Source organism: Cataglyphis hispanica, chromosome 23 (genome assembly GCF_021464435.1).
Source record: "Cataglyphis hispanica isolate Lineage 1 chromosome 23, ULB_Chis1_1.0, whole genome shotgun sequence".
Taxonomy (NCBI): domain Eukaryota; kingdom Metazoa; phylum Arthropoda; class Insecta; order Hymenoptera; family Formicidae; genus Cataglyphis; species Cataglyphis hispanica.
Genome location: NC_065976.1, coordinates 1,812,639 through 1,830,489, shown reverse-complemented (window position 1 = coordinate 1,830,489; position 17,851 = coordinate 1,812,639). Strand labels below are relative to the sequence as shown.

The 17,851-nt window shown below is 32.7% G+C and overlaps 1 protein-coding gene across 1 annotated transcript; it reads right to left on the bottom strand.

Moving 5' to 3' along the window:
* Positions 1 to 330: 330 nt before the first annotated feature.
* Positions 331 to 16,656, bottom strand: LOC126858016 (testisin-like). Its single transcript, XM_050608020.1, has 5 exons — positions 16,486 to 16,656; positions 9,302 to 9,479; positions 3,880 to 4,184; positions 2,336 to 2,487; positions 331 to 576 (listed from the first exon to the last, which is right to left on the bottom strand). Exons 1-5 carry the CDS (start codon positions 16,574 to 16,576, stop codon positions 406 to 408), a joined length of 897 nt encoding a protein of 298 aa, XP_050463977.1. The 5' UTR covers positions 16,577 to 16,656; the 3' UTR covers positions 331 to 405.
* Between the last annotated feature and the right edge of the window lie 1,195 nt (positions 16,657 to 17,851).

The window sequence follows — 17,851 nt, the reverse complement described above, 5'->3', positions numbered from 1 at the left end:
TAACTTTTATTTTTGCTATTCAACTAGAAAAAGAGTAATATAAATAAATATATATTATCACTATGATTAAATATTAATAACGTCATAACATACAACTGCTCTTGAAATCAGGATTTTGTTTTTTATCAATGATAATAGATTAATTATCTACTCTAATTGACTAGCATTATGTAATTATGTGCTTAACCGACTTGCTTTTTCTATTTATAGTTGTAATTAGATGCATATCTAAAAGAAGTTTTGAAAACGTTTTAAGGACTTTTTATGTCTTTTAAACGTCTTTAAAACATCTTCATTATAAAGAAGAGATATAGAAATAGTAATGTTGTATTAATATAGGAAAAAATTTCGTTCTTAGACGTAATTGGACATCGAGATAGAAGCTCGTGTTTGTACTTTCTTTTATTATCGACTGACTTGTGTCACTTGCGTAATATAAGAAACGTAGTCCGAAACTCTCGTATAAATGCCAGGAAGTCGTGGTCTGCTGCAGCCTATGCCGGTCGAGACTACCCCAATCACCATCAAGGGTCCAGCAGGACGACTTCTGACCATCAAGGGCCCGCCGCTGTCAGCCTGGAATAAAGTACAGGATGTGTACAATGTCGTCTCCGCACATCCCGTAAGCTTCTGTGATTCAACGGTAATGCAATTCCATTTACTCTAATATGGACTATAGAGTTGCGAAAGTATCCATTATGGTAAATTTCGATTTCGTTCTACACACACGCTAATCATAAATCTTGTCGCTGAAAATTCGCAAGCTGGAAATCACAGGCTATTATAGGCATAATATTTATTGTCATTGAATTGTGTATTAAGTTTACTTTGCGCATTTATTCGGATAATTGCAAATTATTTTCTTTCCTTTTCTTTAAAAATTAATTGTCCTTGATAACTCGCAAAATTTTTGGTAAAAAAAATAATTTTAGGTCTTGAGAAAAAATATTTCGCTTGCTCGATAAAATTATTGTCGAGAATGATTAATAGAATATAATTCAGATTCTATATTTGCCAACTTTTTAAAAATAAAGTTAATAAAAATTATTGTATAACTAAATCTTGCAGCAAATATATTAAAATAATATCTACATATATAAACATTAGAAAAATAATTGATTTTTCTCGATGGAAACATTATCGAATCGTTTATAATTCCGATCGCGTTGTGTATAATATACTCAGAAATCAATTTTTATAGTTGCCAGTCCTAGTTTTCGCGCAAACGAGATAAACAAGAAATCTAGCACATCTCAATTCCCATCGAGCCCTCAACCATATTGTACTTTTCCCTTCTCGATATATTCCAAAGCAATATATCTGTTCTAGATTGTTTTCCCGGGAACATCTTCGTCTAGAAGAAATAGAAATTGCTGATAAGAACTCGACAGAAGCACGGAGAAAACTTATCGGGGACAAGAAGGGAATCAATATTCTTATTTTTCTCCCTATAGACATCGACTTGATAATACTACGGTAGGTAGGTACGGTATTTTCCCTTGGAAAGTTATGTCATTTTGCATAAAAACTACTGTCTTAATTGGCAACGTGTATTTAACATTTGCGTGACAGAGCAAGTGCATTGTCCATTCCCATGAGGGAGGATGCGGTATTAAAAAAAAAAAATTGAAAAAAAAAACTAAATTTGCATTATCATGATTACACATGATTACAGTATATATGATATTCCTTTTCGTTTTTTTCGGATAAAGAAAAAAATTTTCAGATGAGTGCTTAGCACTTTCTAAATTTAATTAAATATAAATATTACTAATTATCGACGCAACAAAACTTTGCGTTTTTTTACTGTATGTGATAACTATAAAAACTTCATGTACAACACATTATCATTAATATAAAATTTTTAAAAAGGTTCTTCAAAAGTTCTTTTAATCAATGTTCTTTATATATCTATTGTATGCGAGTAATGAAGGCGATAACGTAGAAAGCTCATACAATACTTTTTGTTCTTTTAATAAACGTTATCCTTTTTTAAATCTCTGTCCCAATTTTGCATAAATATCAGCTCACGTTAGAGATCCGCAGAGCGAGGCCGATGCAATTATATACGATCCAATTACCGGGGACCGGTATCATCCGGCATGGTCGGCTATCATGCCCGAACAGCATTGTATGCGCATTACCACGGTATCGTGAGTATTTATTGAAATTCGCGTTGCACCCGTCCGACGAACCATGAATTCCGTGATCGGGCGATTGACAAGCGGTGCCGAGCGAGCAACGATGCGCAAATGCAAAAAAAAATGTGAATGCACACGCGGACATTTTGCACCCAAAAAGATGAATTGTGGCAATAGAATGCCTTTTTACTTACCCAGCAAGAATCTTTCCTGCCTTCCTCCCAACCGGCACACATCTGCTTTGATTCCACGCGGATCGACTTGCCCTGACTCGCATACCATTCGCTGCACACAGTGTTTGCTACCACGCGAACCTGCACTTTCTGCAGCACGTCGGCTCTTTTGTCTGAAACATAATAGCAATCGTTTTAGTATACGCAATAACATTTTTTAATGGACAAAAATTATCTTATATCTCGAGACGAGATTTGTTTTAAATCACTAACAGTTCGAATTTATTAATTTTAATTTAATTAAAACATGAACTTTGAATGCTATAAATAATTGTCTAAATAAGGGTTGATTATCGACAAAACTTAGTTTAATTAGATAACTTTTTATGATTCTCTTTATGATTCTCTTTATGAGAAAACGATAATAATAATAAATATAAATGACACAAATCGCTAAGCTAGATCTGCTTAAACTGTATTTGTACTACCTCTGATATATCCAGGAATATTCGTAAGCGATCACATACAAAATTTCTATAATTTTTTCTATTATTTCATTGAGAGCGAGACAGAGAGAAAGAGAGAGAGATACATTTGTTGAAAATTTAAAAAAATTTTTCCAGAAATACTCCAGTGCAACTCTTGGTGATTTTTGTTTTATGGTCAAAATAATCTTGGCCACTTTATTGATTTCAATTGGCGTATTTATAGAATTTCGACGCTCCCGGAAACTTTGGTGATTATGGAAACTTTGGTGCGTGTTTCGTCGCTTCGAACGTTATCGTGTTAAGAGTTATCGAAACTTCAGTCTTAGGATGTATCTCAAATATTTATGAATATCTTGTACGCAACTTGAACAACATGATCGAGAATCTTCACACATTTATTCATTACATTCTCATAAGAATTTGCTATTCGTGAATTATGTTGCAATCGCATATGCAAAATGCGTATACAAAATATCAACACATTGTATATTTCGGAGTACGCCAATTATTAGTAATTAACAAAAATTGCAAAAATATTTGAGAGCGAGATGGGAAATTTCGCAAAAGTTATATTAGAATATTTATATAAATCAAACTTCTTTAATTTAGATAATAGTCAATAAAAAAACAAGTATATGATAAAATAGAGTTAAATTTATGAACACATTTATACATTACTGTATTTATTAAATCACTTTATGAAATAATAAAAAAGAATTTAGTTCTATTATTTATGAAATAATAAAACAGAAAGAACTCAGTTTTATTTTGCTACATGATATTTTTTTTAATTTTTTCAACATTTGACCAACGAATAAAATGCTTCAATCTGATAATCACGTTGACCTAACATTATATGTATATTACAAGCATATTAAAAAATTTTTGTATCAGATAATACGAAAAGAATAAAAAATTCAATCACAATAGTTTTTAAACAACATCATATAACGACCTCATATATTTGATAAGACATCAAAGTCTATTGGAATAGTTGATGTAATGACAACTAATTTCGTGATACAATCGTTCCATAATCATAATTGATATCGAAAGGAGGGACAATTATTTACTCACATTTGCTTTTATCTTCCCCGAGCCAGCCCCATCCGGCTACTATAGCGTCCATATCGCCGAAAGTGTTATATCCTGGTGTTCCTGTGGCCACAGGTAAACATGCGGGTTTCACGCTTTCCGACCAGCTGATCGGTCTAGCAAGTTCCAGCAGGGCAATATCGTCTACATACTTGCCGCATTTGTGATTAGGGTGCAACACCACGTTTATGACGCTCTCGTGTCTTGCGGCTGGAATTTCTGGAGCCCTTAAATTGTGCTCGCCTAACGTGACGCGCAATTGTCCCGCCGGAATCTTGTTCGTGCCGCTGAAATTACAAGTGAAGACCGATTCAATTTGGCAATAATACGGCGTTATTATCAACTAGTATATATAAAATATTACGATTACATATAATACCATAATTTTTATTATCATAATTAAACCATATTTTATAGTTTTACCAAAATATTAAAATATTTTTTTGTTGTTTTTGTTTTTATCTGAAAAAATATATGCTTTACAGAATGTAAAAAATATTAATTACAGGATTAGGAAAAAAATAGTATTATTGATATTAAATAATATTATAGAAATATGTTTGCACGCGATAAATAAAATCCATGCGTCTTTATTTTTTAAAAAGCAACGCAATGATTTAAAAAGTAGATTATAATAATACAAGTAATAAAGAATATTCATCGTATATTCATCATGTAGAATTATTGCTAATTATTCGCAATTATCACATAAGAAAAATTGAATAAAAAAATTACGAAGGTGAAAGTGCATTGCGGCAAAAATTCGATCAAAAAATTCGAGATGACATTCGTAAAATCTCAAGATATTCGATTTACGCCACCTATATGAATCTTTATGTTTACATGGTAAAATAAATGAGAAACAAAATGAATATTGATACATGCATCTTAAAAGGAATCAAGAACGCAACGTTTTTATCGCTTTCTTAGTTGTTTAATTTGCAACAATTCCAAATCGCGTGCATGCATTTTGAAGGGACAAAAAAGTTATCTGTCGTCGATTAATATCTCGCTATTACCCGCCCTCGTTCATGACTCTCTCAATTGCTCCAACGAATTCCGGCACCCTTTCGTAGTTTCTTTCCCTGGAACGTCAGTAATTATTTAACCGGGATTTTTGTGCCGCTCGAACGACGCGTCCGCGTTTGCAAAGCTCTCTTGAATACCTGACCCAGCCGGAGTGGCTTCAGTTAATTAATCGGTCTACGGTGCCTCTGAATAATTAACAAAATTACGACACCCCCTCCATCAGAACTATCCGTTGTACCTGCCCCTTCTCTCTTCTCCGCCCCTCGTTCCTTCACTATGTTTCACGAGCCCCCTGCCGTTCTACTTTCGTCAAGCCCTTCTTCCCTCACCTTCTCTTCGTCAGGAGTTTATCGCGGAGCGTTTTCTAAGTTTCCAGGCCCTGTTTCGCCACCGTTCCTTACAAAGCCTCTTTAATGGACCTTTCCATCGTCGCCGAGTCTCTCCGCTATTGTCTCGCGGCTTGCGGATTATACGGTTTACTTTCAATGCATCCCCTTCTCTTCTTGACGCTGCGCCCTTCCAATTAAAATGCGCGACCGCTCACAGGCATTGCATCGAGGAATACAATGATTGCAGCGATGTAATTTGTTTAGGCAAACCAGCGTTGACATAAATGTTCGCTTTAAATAGATCGATATTTTGTTAACAAAAAATCAATTTCAAATATATTGCAAGATTGACATAGAGATTACAGTCATATATATATGCATTATTATTAAAAAATGCGATTGTATCTCGATTCAAGTATAAGCATGACATTTATGACAGTTATTATCATTATGTCGATTTGTCATTAGTAATGACAAATTAGTATTAATGTTCGAAAACTTTTTAGATTCATCATGTATTTTTTTATGTACCTTTTTTAGTAAGATTGTCTTTAGAAGTTATTTTATATCCAATGCATATATATGTATATTGTCTGTAGATAATATCTCGTGATTATCAATAAGATGTAATATTAATATTTTATTTGTTGCAAACCAAATTGCACTTTGTTTCTTGTGATTTTCGACATCTTTATATAATCTTTATATTCACCTATATAATGATGAGATACACAAATCCAAATGCAAAATGCAATCCGATTGGCAACAAATGAGATATTAATACGTGTTAATTAAATATTTCACAATGTCTAAATATAGAGATGTATGAAATTAGTTTACTTTAATCTCAGATCAATATATATAATGAGATTAAACTTAATCCTAATATAATACATATGCACACATACATTTAATTTAAATTATTATTTTTTAGTCTTCATATTTTTACATGCATCTTGTTTTCCATTTATTCACAAAAGATAAGTAATGAAAAAGGAGAACTGTGTGACGTCGCTTTTTCATTTATTGAAATAAATTAAAACGAGGCTTAATTGTTCAGCGTACACTGTTGCAATTAAATTGCGCACGTTTGTTCTCCTTTTATTATACGAGAACAATGTTTGCTATCCGGAAGTGCGATAGCGGACCTATTTTTTCTACATACTGGTGGCCTCGTTAAAAATTAATTGGATGCTGAATCGGTAAATCGATTGGAATTAATTTCGGTCCGGCTCGTTAAATATCGTGCGGCTCTTCTGGCACCGCTATATCGCCATTGGGACGCAGCCGTGAATTACGCAACGTTGCACGGAGAATGACGTTAGCAATAAGGCACTGTTGAACATTAATTTACCGTGCGATATCGTCGAACGAGAAATATCGGCTCTGCGTCGCTAGGCTGCCAGTTCTTGTATCACCATACGGGTATAATTCATACTTGCTCGCATGACGATTAATCAACTATATTATTTATAGCGGGCATTGTATTAATAATAATTGATCGCCACGCTATCAGTTTGATACAACGACGCGTGATAATTTGTTTAGATTATTCGCTAATCCAGTGAAGTTTATTTTGTGTGCATATAGTTAGTTTGAGTTATATCGGAACTGTACTACTTTGGATTATTTCAAAATTTTTTTCGGATTTAGTAAAAAATACATGCATGTCTTCATATTTTTATGTATGTAATTAGTTTTTGACAAAACCATTCGGAGATTTAAGTTCTGCGACAAAAATAATTATATGTTTTTAATATATTTATTTATATAAAAGAATTATTTTTATAAAAGAATTTTATAAAAGAATTTTAAATTATACATAGCAAACTTGTTATTCATTGTTTTACTGAAATGTGTAAGAAGATTAAAAAGCAAATCATAACGAATTTTATTCTGTAATCTTTCTTTCACGATAGAGACGATAGATCACCAAGAATTTAATCACCATAGATTTAACGCAGTGAGTGTTAAGTCTCATCGATGTCAGGAATTGTCTTGTTTTTGTACAAGAGATATAGGAAAAAAAGCGAAAAAAAAAGCTAGAAAGCAAAGGAGACAAAGGTTAATAAAATGTGACGTAAATAGACAGTCGCCTTCATTTTCATACTCCCTTGCCTCGCGTCTTATTCCAGCGTTTTCCGTGCGTTTTGCATGGCTGCTAGCAATTACTGAATGGTCTGTAATCTACACGCAATCATGGTTTACAACGCCAAAGCTCGGCGCTGAATTCTCTCTATGGTCTCTCGCTACTCCCGAACGGCCTCTATATCTCGCCCTCTCCACATCCCGTTCCTCTGTAATCTGTCCGGTAACCGAAAGGGATACGCAATATCTGCACGTTTTGTTGCTCACCACCCAGCTATAGGTCTACTCTCGCCCGTTTAATTATATCTACACGAAAGGTGTCCCGCATATATCACCGCGGCTGCGTAGTAAACTCATCTGCTACGCAGTAATAATGATTGTTATCCGTTTAATGTGCGGCATGATCATTCGTACTTATTATTGCATTTGCTCGGTTTGACAAAGTATTATCCAAAGAAAATTGTCGTAAGATTTTCAATAATATAATAATACAATAATGGTCTTACTGGTACATATAGAAAATAGAATATTTAATTTCATTATAAAATATATTATAACATATGTGTATATATGTGAAAATAAAATATTTTTTTATTTTTCACAGGATAGTTATTGTTCTGTTTATATGCACATGTCAAATATAAAATTAATCTTGTAGAATTTAATTTTGATACTCTCATTTATTATTATTATGTATTTATTTGATGTTACAGATTATTTTAAAATGTTCTTTTGCAATGCTGATCTTAAATTTAGATAATCATATTTAATCGGTTATTTGATAATCTCATATTGAAATAAGATTTACAACATTTTTATAATGTGTATATAAGTATGTATCTCTCTGTTTGTTTATCTGCCTCTTTTTCTCACCATTATTGTATATATTTTATTAGAAACGATTTGTACTTATTGATTAATTAGTAGCAGTACGCTCTGAAAAAATCTATGAGAATATATAATGCTTGTTGTGAAATTTGTTTGTTTTTATTTGAACTTCATGCTTGACATGATAAAAATCGTATATGCGGGTACGCACAGTTGCACCTCTATCTGCTATAACAGAGGAACGCTTCTGCGATGTCGCTTAAATTTTACAGTGACATTTATGTTGACTATAATTTTTGTATATGCATTTTAAATTCTTTTCTGTTCGCAAATTTTTTCATGCATGTTTTTTCCGTGCACAATTGTGAATTTTTGAAAAGATTGATCGTTTGCGAATAAAATAAAGTCAAACAAATCTCACAATAATTGTTGATTTGAATAATCGTTGATAGTATTCGATATATAGATATTATAATAATTAGAAAATAAATCTTACTGAATTATTATGAGAATTATTTTAAATCTTAAAATTAATTTTTCTTTAATAAGTATTTTGTGATATAAGTTTTTTCTAACATCTCAAACACCTAAACTACTAAGCTTAAACATTTCAAACACTCCCCGATTAAAACTCTAATTAAAATACTATTAAAGTGACAAAATTTGGAACAAAATCGAAATGTAGTAAAATATTTTTGATACAATTAAATGGAACATTTTATATATAAAAAATTTCTAAGATAATTAGATATCACAACCTTTAGCGGATTTAATAAGATTCGGATTTAACGAGATTTAACATGCGCGTATCCCATTAAAAGTTATCAAGACATTGTAAGTTCCCGATCGACCGTTGAAATTAAAGCTTACTTTGTAAAGGACTTAGTCTTTATAGTCTGTGTACTCCGTTAATAAGGAGATGCCTCTTTTGAGAACTTGTTGTGAAAATATAAGCAAAATTAAGAACATGATATTTTCTATTTTATCTTTATTCATATCATACACAAACACATCTACACATGCACATACATACATATACTCTTTATTTTTTTACTACTCATTTCATTTTTGCATATACAATTTTAATTAAAAAAAAAATTATTTTATAATATAATACATATTATACTTACGAGCACAAACAATGCGCGGCGCTGAGTATAAATCTGGAATTCAGGATGGCACCCCCACAAAAGTGTCCACCTTTTCTGGTTATGCTCACGAGCCAAGGAAATTCACCTTGAATTGCATCCTGACCTCCGACAATTCTCGCCTCCCGTATCCCGCTTATACCGCATGGAACATCTGCCACTAGTATCAAATACGGATTTCCTCGTTAATGCTCGATAACGATTAATTGCCTTGGCGAGGTCTGGCGCGATATACAAAGGCATCAATATCACATCGATCGATAGCAACATGATCTTAGGTGTTGATTTCCTTTCCTTTTATTGCGCGAACGAGACAAAGATAAGTATTGACACATTGAGAGTATCTAGAGAATCGCCAAATTGGATGAAAGCGCTATAATTTAATGATACTTTCAATGTTTTATCTTGTCAGTGTTACTCTTTTTCTAACTTATTATAAAAATTATCTTATAAAATTTTACTTTAGAGATTAAAATTTTTCTCATAATAATATCTTTTCTAATGTATTTTCATCTTTTGTATATTTTTATGCAAGAATTTACTGCCATCTATCATTATTTTTCCATTACAAATATATAAAAAAGATTTTATATTTCATGGCTTCTATCTTACGCATATTTTATTTATTATTTTATGCTTTATTTTTTTTATTCTACATCTTATCGACAAGGACAAACTGTCTGTAGGTTTATGAGAGAAATTTTGAAAACTAATGGAATCAATTTGGCTATTGGATACTGATAATATCGTCATATTTTGTTTTGATTATTCCAAATCGTACGGAGTTATTATTTGTATTCTTGTTAATGAGAACATATTGACAGCTTATTGATCGTCTCTAGTATTTGATTAATGTTCGTGATATAGTCTCAATGGATAGAGCGACTTCTATGTATAATAGAAATCTTGACAGAGGATTGAATGACGTTGTGATTATTTTTAAAGATGAATGTATTATTTAAATAAATGTTACAGAATAAGAAAAACTATATCAATATATTAAGATTAAAGAAATTCAATCAACTGAGTAAATACACATTTAATATTTATTAAAAAGAAAAAATATAACCATTTTATTTTAAGACATAAATGAATGTTACTACTAATGCGATAGTCGAAATGCAATGAAAATAAATTTGGTTACAATCGACGATTATGAATTGTTATCATTGCCGCGGGCAATAATCATAAATTGTTATCATTATTAATTCGTATGTACCAATTAATTAGTAAGCACAATTAATTTACACCAAATCGTAATTGACTCGGTCATTGTAGAAGAAATATAGAAGAGTTTTTATAATAGCGTTTATCATTAAATTTTTGCATTATGGTCAGTTAAATTAGTTTTTATAACTGCTACATATATTTAAGTTTCCATAAAAAATAAAATTTCCCCCAAAAAAATATCTAATTTGTTGATAGAAAAATTGAGATATTCGTACATTTATAACCGATTCAATCGTATTCTTGCAAAGGAAAACGAGCAATCGGCTCGATTAGTATTTGAAGTATATTTGACAAGGAGCATCCTTTTGATAATAACATATTACTAATCTCTTATCTCATTTTTTTGAATGAACTTATGGTAGTCAATAAAATTACGTTCTTAAAATCTGCCTCGATGCATTGCGACGGCTTCTGTTAACGGCGTTGCGTTTAATTGAAAGCCGAATCGCTGCGTTACCGGAATGTTAACCGATTCGAATGAATCCTCTCTGGTGGCGGTACGGCATTGGCGTCGCGCGAATTTAATGCCCCGAGCAGATAGGGACAGATACGGCGGATCTGTCACTACAATCCCTGCGACTCCCCTGTCCCGATTCCCTCTTCTCTCCAGCCCTTCTCCCTCTTAAACCACCCACCCCTCCAAATCAGCCCTCCACCCCTCTCGTTTCACGCCCCGACTGATTAATTGGACCTCTACGCCGGCACCACCGCGTTTCCCATCCCCGTCGCTCTTCCACAACGGACGAGGAAAGGACGTCGAAGCGGCCAGGATGGAGGGAGGACGAAGAGGGTGGCATAGAATTCGAAGTCGCCTCTATTCCGAAACGCGTAATAGATATGTCAAAACCAGTCCGGGGACGCGATCATGATAATACGAGCCGATGCCTCGGTTTGGTGGCCGGATTGAACGCGGAGCCGCCCCCGTTTATCCTTGCTGGCCGGAGCGAATTGTGCTCAGGGTGTGTCGAAAAAAGACCTCTCTCTTTTCGGAAAAACCTGACCGTGGCTGTAAATCGGGGGTGTCTTGGCAGCCGAAGTCGCAGTGCGCTTGTGTATATTGACAATCTGGTTTCTATGCGCGAGGAACATTGCCATGTTGGTTGATCGCTTTTATAACTAATAGAGATGATTGATAGAAGAAAATTTGAATGGTGTACTACTTTTCTTAATTCCACAAATCTCTCTAGCGACTTTGTGTTCGTAAAATTCTTCTTCTATCTCTCTTATATAACTTAGATACGAATAAGATTAAATTCTGCTCGATATTGATTCTCTGTCAAAGATAAGATAAATCTGGAGGCAAACATGGACATCTGTCGAAACAATTTCGTGTTTGATATCTCATCAGAAAAATTAATCGAGATAAAATTTGCTATATTTGAAGATTATTCTCTAATTATATCAAGTTTTTCTTTATGTCAATTTGAATTATTAGAAATCCAAAATTGTCATTGTTAAATACATTATAAGCAAAGTTTATTAATTTTACTATTTCGAATTAAATACAATGTAATTATATTTCACTAATAATTTGATATATTCGATACAAACTTGAGACAATTGTAAATCTTTTTAGAAAAATTAAATAAATTATTTAATAAATTATTTAATAAATTATAAAATTAAGTTTGCACATATGCTAGAGACTCTTCGTAATTTTTGTATTAATATCACTAAAACACACGAGTAATAAATATTCCAATCTTTTTCTATCGATAAGTCGTAGATTTACTGATATTAGAAGATTACGCAGCCTTCTCCTGACCTTGTGCGGGTTAAAAACCTTCCTGGTACCGTTCGTCACGATTTTGACATTGAAACAATCACTTGCAAAAAATTACTGAGCTACGTTAAGGTCACGTACTCGCCAATTTTTGGCCTTCGGCAAGGCTATCTACATTTACTCTTCTATTCTGTACGCACCCACCTTTCGCCTACTACGTAGGTGCGGGTCTCAATATTCCGAAAACGTGATTGACTTTTCAAATAATTCTTCAACTACCCGCATTTATTGTTTAAGCAAGTTTATTTCCTCAATTTCAAGCTCACTGTCAGTTGCGCATTGCCATAAAAAGTACCATTACTTTCTTTTTATGGTAAATTTTATTTTTTTTTTATTTTCAATACGTTATATAACGGCCGTATGTGCAGGCAATCGTAACAGGCGAAGTAACAGTGACGTAATTTACATGATAACATAATTTGTTTATCGAACGAAATAACGATAGCGATCCGCGAGTCGAATAGTTCATGTGAGGAATATTTTTCCATGTAATACTGATTATCTTTTATTTATAAATCGTTGGATTTACAAAACGAGTCATCCGTTTCTGAATTTTCGGCAAAATATTTTAATAATATTCAGAATATATATTTGCGTAAATAAATAACATGCGCGGAATTTTGGGCATAGAATTTCAAACAATAATATAATTTGTTTAATGGGCGCCAGATGCTGATTACGATCTGTCGAGTGATAATAATTATCAAAATTTTATTCAGTAAGCGACAATATGAAAGATTAATTATTTTAAATGTTGTACCACTCCCCCCGCTTTCTTCCCCTCGTAACCTCACGGTTGATTACTCAGTCACGAAGCATAAAATTAATGCCGATAACGATCAATGTAATTGTTCGGTGAAGGAATAGTTGGTAGGCAGCTGTCGATGTGATGAATAAACCACGCTTGCTTCGCTTTCACATAATATAGTGCTTAAATATTTGATGGAAACGACCGTTTTATTGCTGGTAAAACAAATAATTAGCTTTATTAAATTCACTCAGTCGACACTCTGTCTGATATTTCGCATCAAAGAGTGAATTGTAAACGAGATAATGACACTCTATACAATCTACATTATGCACCAGGACGTGTTATTCAAATAATCTATCAATGTGCTGTCCCTGGCACGAGGACTTTTTAGGACGTAAATCAACATGGGAGACAGTTTTTTTGCGGCTCGTTAATTCAATCATTTTTTCCAAGCGCATGCATTTTATTCCGATCGTTCGGCCGGTTGGCCGATGAATTCTGACACGCGGAATGAAATATTTACCCGTTCTTGTATCTATCTGTTTGAATAAGTGGAAATTTCATCGATATTAAAAGACACGTTATAAATGATGCCAAAACTATATTGAAAAATATGTTTTACATGTAAAAGACTATCTCTAAAAGGAACTACTGTTAAAGAAATTATTTTTAAAATTGCTCTGCAATTATATACTTGTTAATAATTCTGATACTCACAAACATATAAAATTTGTTCTTTAATAATCTGAAAGTTTTTATTTTGTCACAATAAAATGTAAAACTAAATTCAAAATTTATCAAGATATATACGATTTATATAAATAAATAATAAGAAATATATAAAGAATCTACAATCAGATAAACTATTGTCTAAATAGGATTAGAATTATATGATAAACTTTATTAACCATAGTAGATCAATGAATGTAGCATCCTTGGCATATATATTAGCGTTTAGCCGCTTAATTGTCATCTGATGTATCAAATATTTAAACCCTGATAAAAGCGTAACCTTGCAAAATATTTTCTCGGATGTTATCTTATTAATTAAAGATAAATAGTGAAAGATAAATAGTTTCACACTTTGTTTGATTAAGCTATAATTTACCAACGTAATTGATATTATATAATTAGAGATACTACAATATGTTGACCAAGGAAAATTAAATCTGAATTATATGAAACAAACATCTCCTATTATATTACTACAGCTACTATTACTAACATTACTTGATTAAAGCGCGAAATAACCAACGTTATATTCAACAAATATTTCTTGAAAATATATTAGGACATCAAACCACACACATGTACATGGCCCATATAAATATTTAATTATATAGTTTCTCCCTTTACATCCCCTTTTAAGTCTCTTATTTAGTCTCTCTCGTTACGTTATTCTCAGGTATTGGTTGGAAAGCAGCGAACGTTTGCCACACTAAATTCAGTTTATTAACTTTCGGTGTTGCAGCGTAATCTGCAAGCTTCTATTCCGAATTCTCCATTGACTTCCGCTCACCGTCTAGTGCCTCCACTTCAGTTAAATGGACGCCATCCTACAGAGAAACACGGGAGCGGTCGTCGTAGCGGTTAAGCTTGTCGTCGAGAAACGGCGGCAACGAGCCAGTTCATAAAATCCACGTAATATTATGCATCCGCTCTTCCAATAGCCGGAAAATATATTTTAATATTTCCTGAGCTGATTTTTGAAATGAGGATTGTCGATTTGCAACGTGCAAGCCGCTTACGCCTCTTTCATTACCCAAGTACTTGTGCCAGCTACCATTGTGGCGCTATTTAAGTTTTATTATAATTTTTTTTTTTTGCAGCTAAATCGACATTTACATACGAATGTAATTGTCAAAATGTGCATGTTAAAGTCAAAGAGTAGTTGACCTGCTGCGACATCTCGACTTTCTTTCTCTTGTAAATGATCTGATGATCTTATATTATTGATTGAATCGATTATAAAAATATGAAAAATAGAATCACGTTTAAATAAATGATTCTACAATTCAGTTTTAATACGCGTGTTTTATTTGTTGCGATAAATTCGTGCTTGGTATTGTTTTCTATAAAATAAGTTATTTTCTATAAAAATTGTCGTTTTATTCAAAAAAATTTTTTGCTATTTCATTTTATTCATATTATGTATTTTGTAAATTAATATTTTTTATATTGTATGTTTAATTGATTACGAATGAAAATATGAATTATGGAATCATGCAAATTAATTTGACAGACTACGAAACCTCAGTTTGTTGAATGGCATGAAAGTTAAGATTAAGTTGTAATGAACAATAAGAAAAAAATTGAAACAGTTGAGAAAAAATAATTATTAAGTTTTAAAAGATAATTGTCTGAAAAACTTTCTCACTAAAATCTTTTTTATTAAAAAAAAATTGTTAGAAAATCATAGAGTCACTTTGATTTAAAGAGAGATTTCCGATATCTATGTAATAAGAAACACAACTGGTGTATATTTAAAATAAGAATTATACAATTACACGAATTTTTTAGAATAATATCGAAATGAAGTATGTTGCATAATACATCATGTAGTAAATAAGTTCTCGAAAAATTAATTGCAACAGGAATAGTTGGCGAGCTTCTCAGAGTTTCGAGGGAACTAACTAATACAGAGTTTACTATAGATGTTGTAGTTTGATAAAGTAAGTTTCCTACCTAAACTTTGAGAACCACGGAAGAGGCCTTAGGTTTCCACTTCACGTATAGCGAAAATAATTGTGCAGGATCTTTTGCGTGTGGTAGTGCATGCTTTATGTACATTTCGTTATTACTATTACAGCGCGTAATAAGACACAATACGCGGCATCATATTTCGAGTTGCATGCCGCAGCGAGAAGTAATAATCGCATAATTGAAAAATAAGAAATGTAATATACAGGATTAAAAATATAATAATAGTTATTAAAATGATTATTTTACGATATAAAGCATAAGCTAAAAGTTAATTTTTTAAATTAGGTATCAGTAATAATGTATTAGTTGTATATATCAAGAATTGTTAGAAGCTACTAAAAATGTTTTTTTTTTTTATAAGTTGTGAAATTTAAAATGAGTTTAACAATTTATTATTTAATATTACAAAATAATGTTATATTTATTACTTTGCTTCTGTAAAAGCATCTTTTTCCGTATTAAAATACCTTAGAAATTGAAGAAAATAATTTAAAAAAATAATTTCTCTCTTTTTCTCTTCTTCTCTTTTTCTTCTGGATATTAATAATAAAAATAATTATAAATTTTTCTCTATGGATTTTTTAAAATTACTTTCATACAGACATTAATCATTTTCTATGTCTTTTTTATCACGAAGCGGAATTATTCTTGCAGAAACATAGCAATGATGATATGATAAAAATATATTAATATACTTACGATTAATATATTCGGCCTGAATCCGCGCAAAAATCCCAAAAAGTAGAACGAGCGCTGACACAATGACTCCCGAATACGATAAGCCAGTCATCTCGTTTCAGATCCACTGCGCCTTTGTCGGAGAACAATCAAAAAGTGTCGTAGTCTCGTCGATGCCGGTGCTTCTTTATACATCATGCAACCACGATCGTATCTTTTCTCTCCTCGATTTCTTTCTCTGTCACTGCGCTCAACCACCGCCCCCGCCAACGCCCTTGCCGTCGCTTTTCGTGCGTGATGCATGACGCTGATAAGGCCGTGAACTTCGCCTTCAATTCGTGGCCATTAATACACTCGGTATCACCCGCGTGCTCGTCGATAAAACCCGACGCAACCCTGACGTGACTTTCAAGGCGAAAGTCTATATAGGAGATCGAAAGTCTATGTAAAGAACAGCAAACTGATCAAAGATTGAAGGGCCAATAATCGGGTTTGTAGAAGTGCATCAATAAATGTGCGAGTTCTTGATTGTATAATTATAATACATATAGGTATAATATATGGTCAAAATCACAAAACTGATTTAATTTCCACGGATTGTTACCGATTGTATCAAGATTTGCCGTCGTAATTTTCTAAATTTCGCTTTTAACGTTGAATATTGAGTTTAAATGTCTTAAATAGCATAATTATAATTAATAAAATGTATCAAAGCCTCTCTTTTTGCAAAACCAGATCTATATACAACATAAATTCTCTTCCTAAAGAGTTTCAGAAACTTGAAATAAAATGTGCAATATATTTGTTCATGAAATATTTATATTTATATTAATATATTATAAAAAATAAAAAAAGATTATATAAATATGTGAAAAAGATTTTATATGTATAATATCCCGTATAATACGTTGAAAAGGATGTTATATATGACATGAGGAGAACTATCTGGCATATTCAATTGCAACACGTGTGCATTGATTAAATTTAATGTGCTTTCTACATCTATAATTTTGCGTGATGCGCTTGATGATGCTTTTAGGCACGAGATATATGCTGCGCATCGTAGCGTTCGACAGCATCGAAGATCGTGATTGCAATCGTGAACTTGTATATATATTGCCATTACGGATGAAATGCACGTACATCGCGGTTCCAGATCTTCGGATGGTCAGGCGCCGGTTACAGCGACGAATAAACATGGTCATCGTGTGTAATCATAGCTTGCACGTGCATACGTTCTGTACGGCGTCGCCTGTCATCGGCAAACGGCGATCGGATTATGTATCTACGAGTAATCGCTGTGACAGGTGGGCAGCATAATTAGGGAACGGGAACCGTCGTTCACGAGAGAGTTTCTGTTAGTTAGCACAGCAACAGAACAGCGTAA

What these genes read in the sequence shown, in the direction of transcription:
- LOC126858016 (XM_050608020.1), bottom strand. Translation starts at nt 16,576, where the DNA reads ATGACTGGCTTATCGTATTCGGGAGTCATTGTGTCAGCGCTCGTTCTA. An exon ending in TCAGGCCGAATATATTAATC is followed by an intron (nt 9,480 to 16,485) that starts GTAAGTATATTA and finishes ATTTGATACTAG; the next exon opens with TGGCAGATGTTCCATGCGGT. An exon ending in CGGGGAAGATAAAAGCAAAT is followed by an intron (nt 2,488 to 3,879) that starts GTGAGTAAATAA and finishes ATTATGTTTCAG; the next exon opens with ACAAAAGAGCCGACGTGCTG.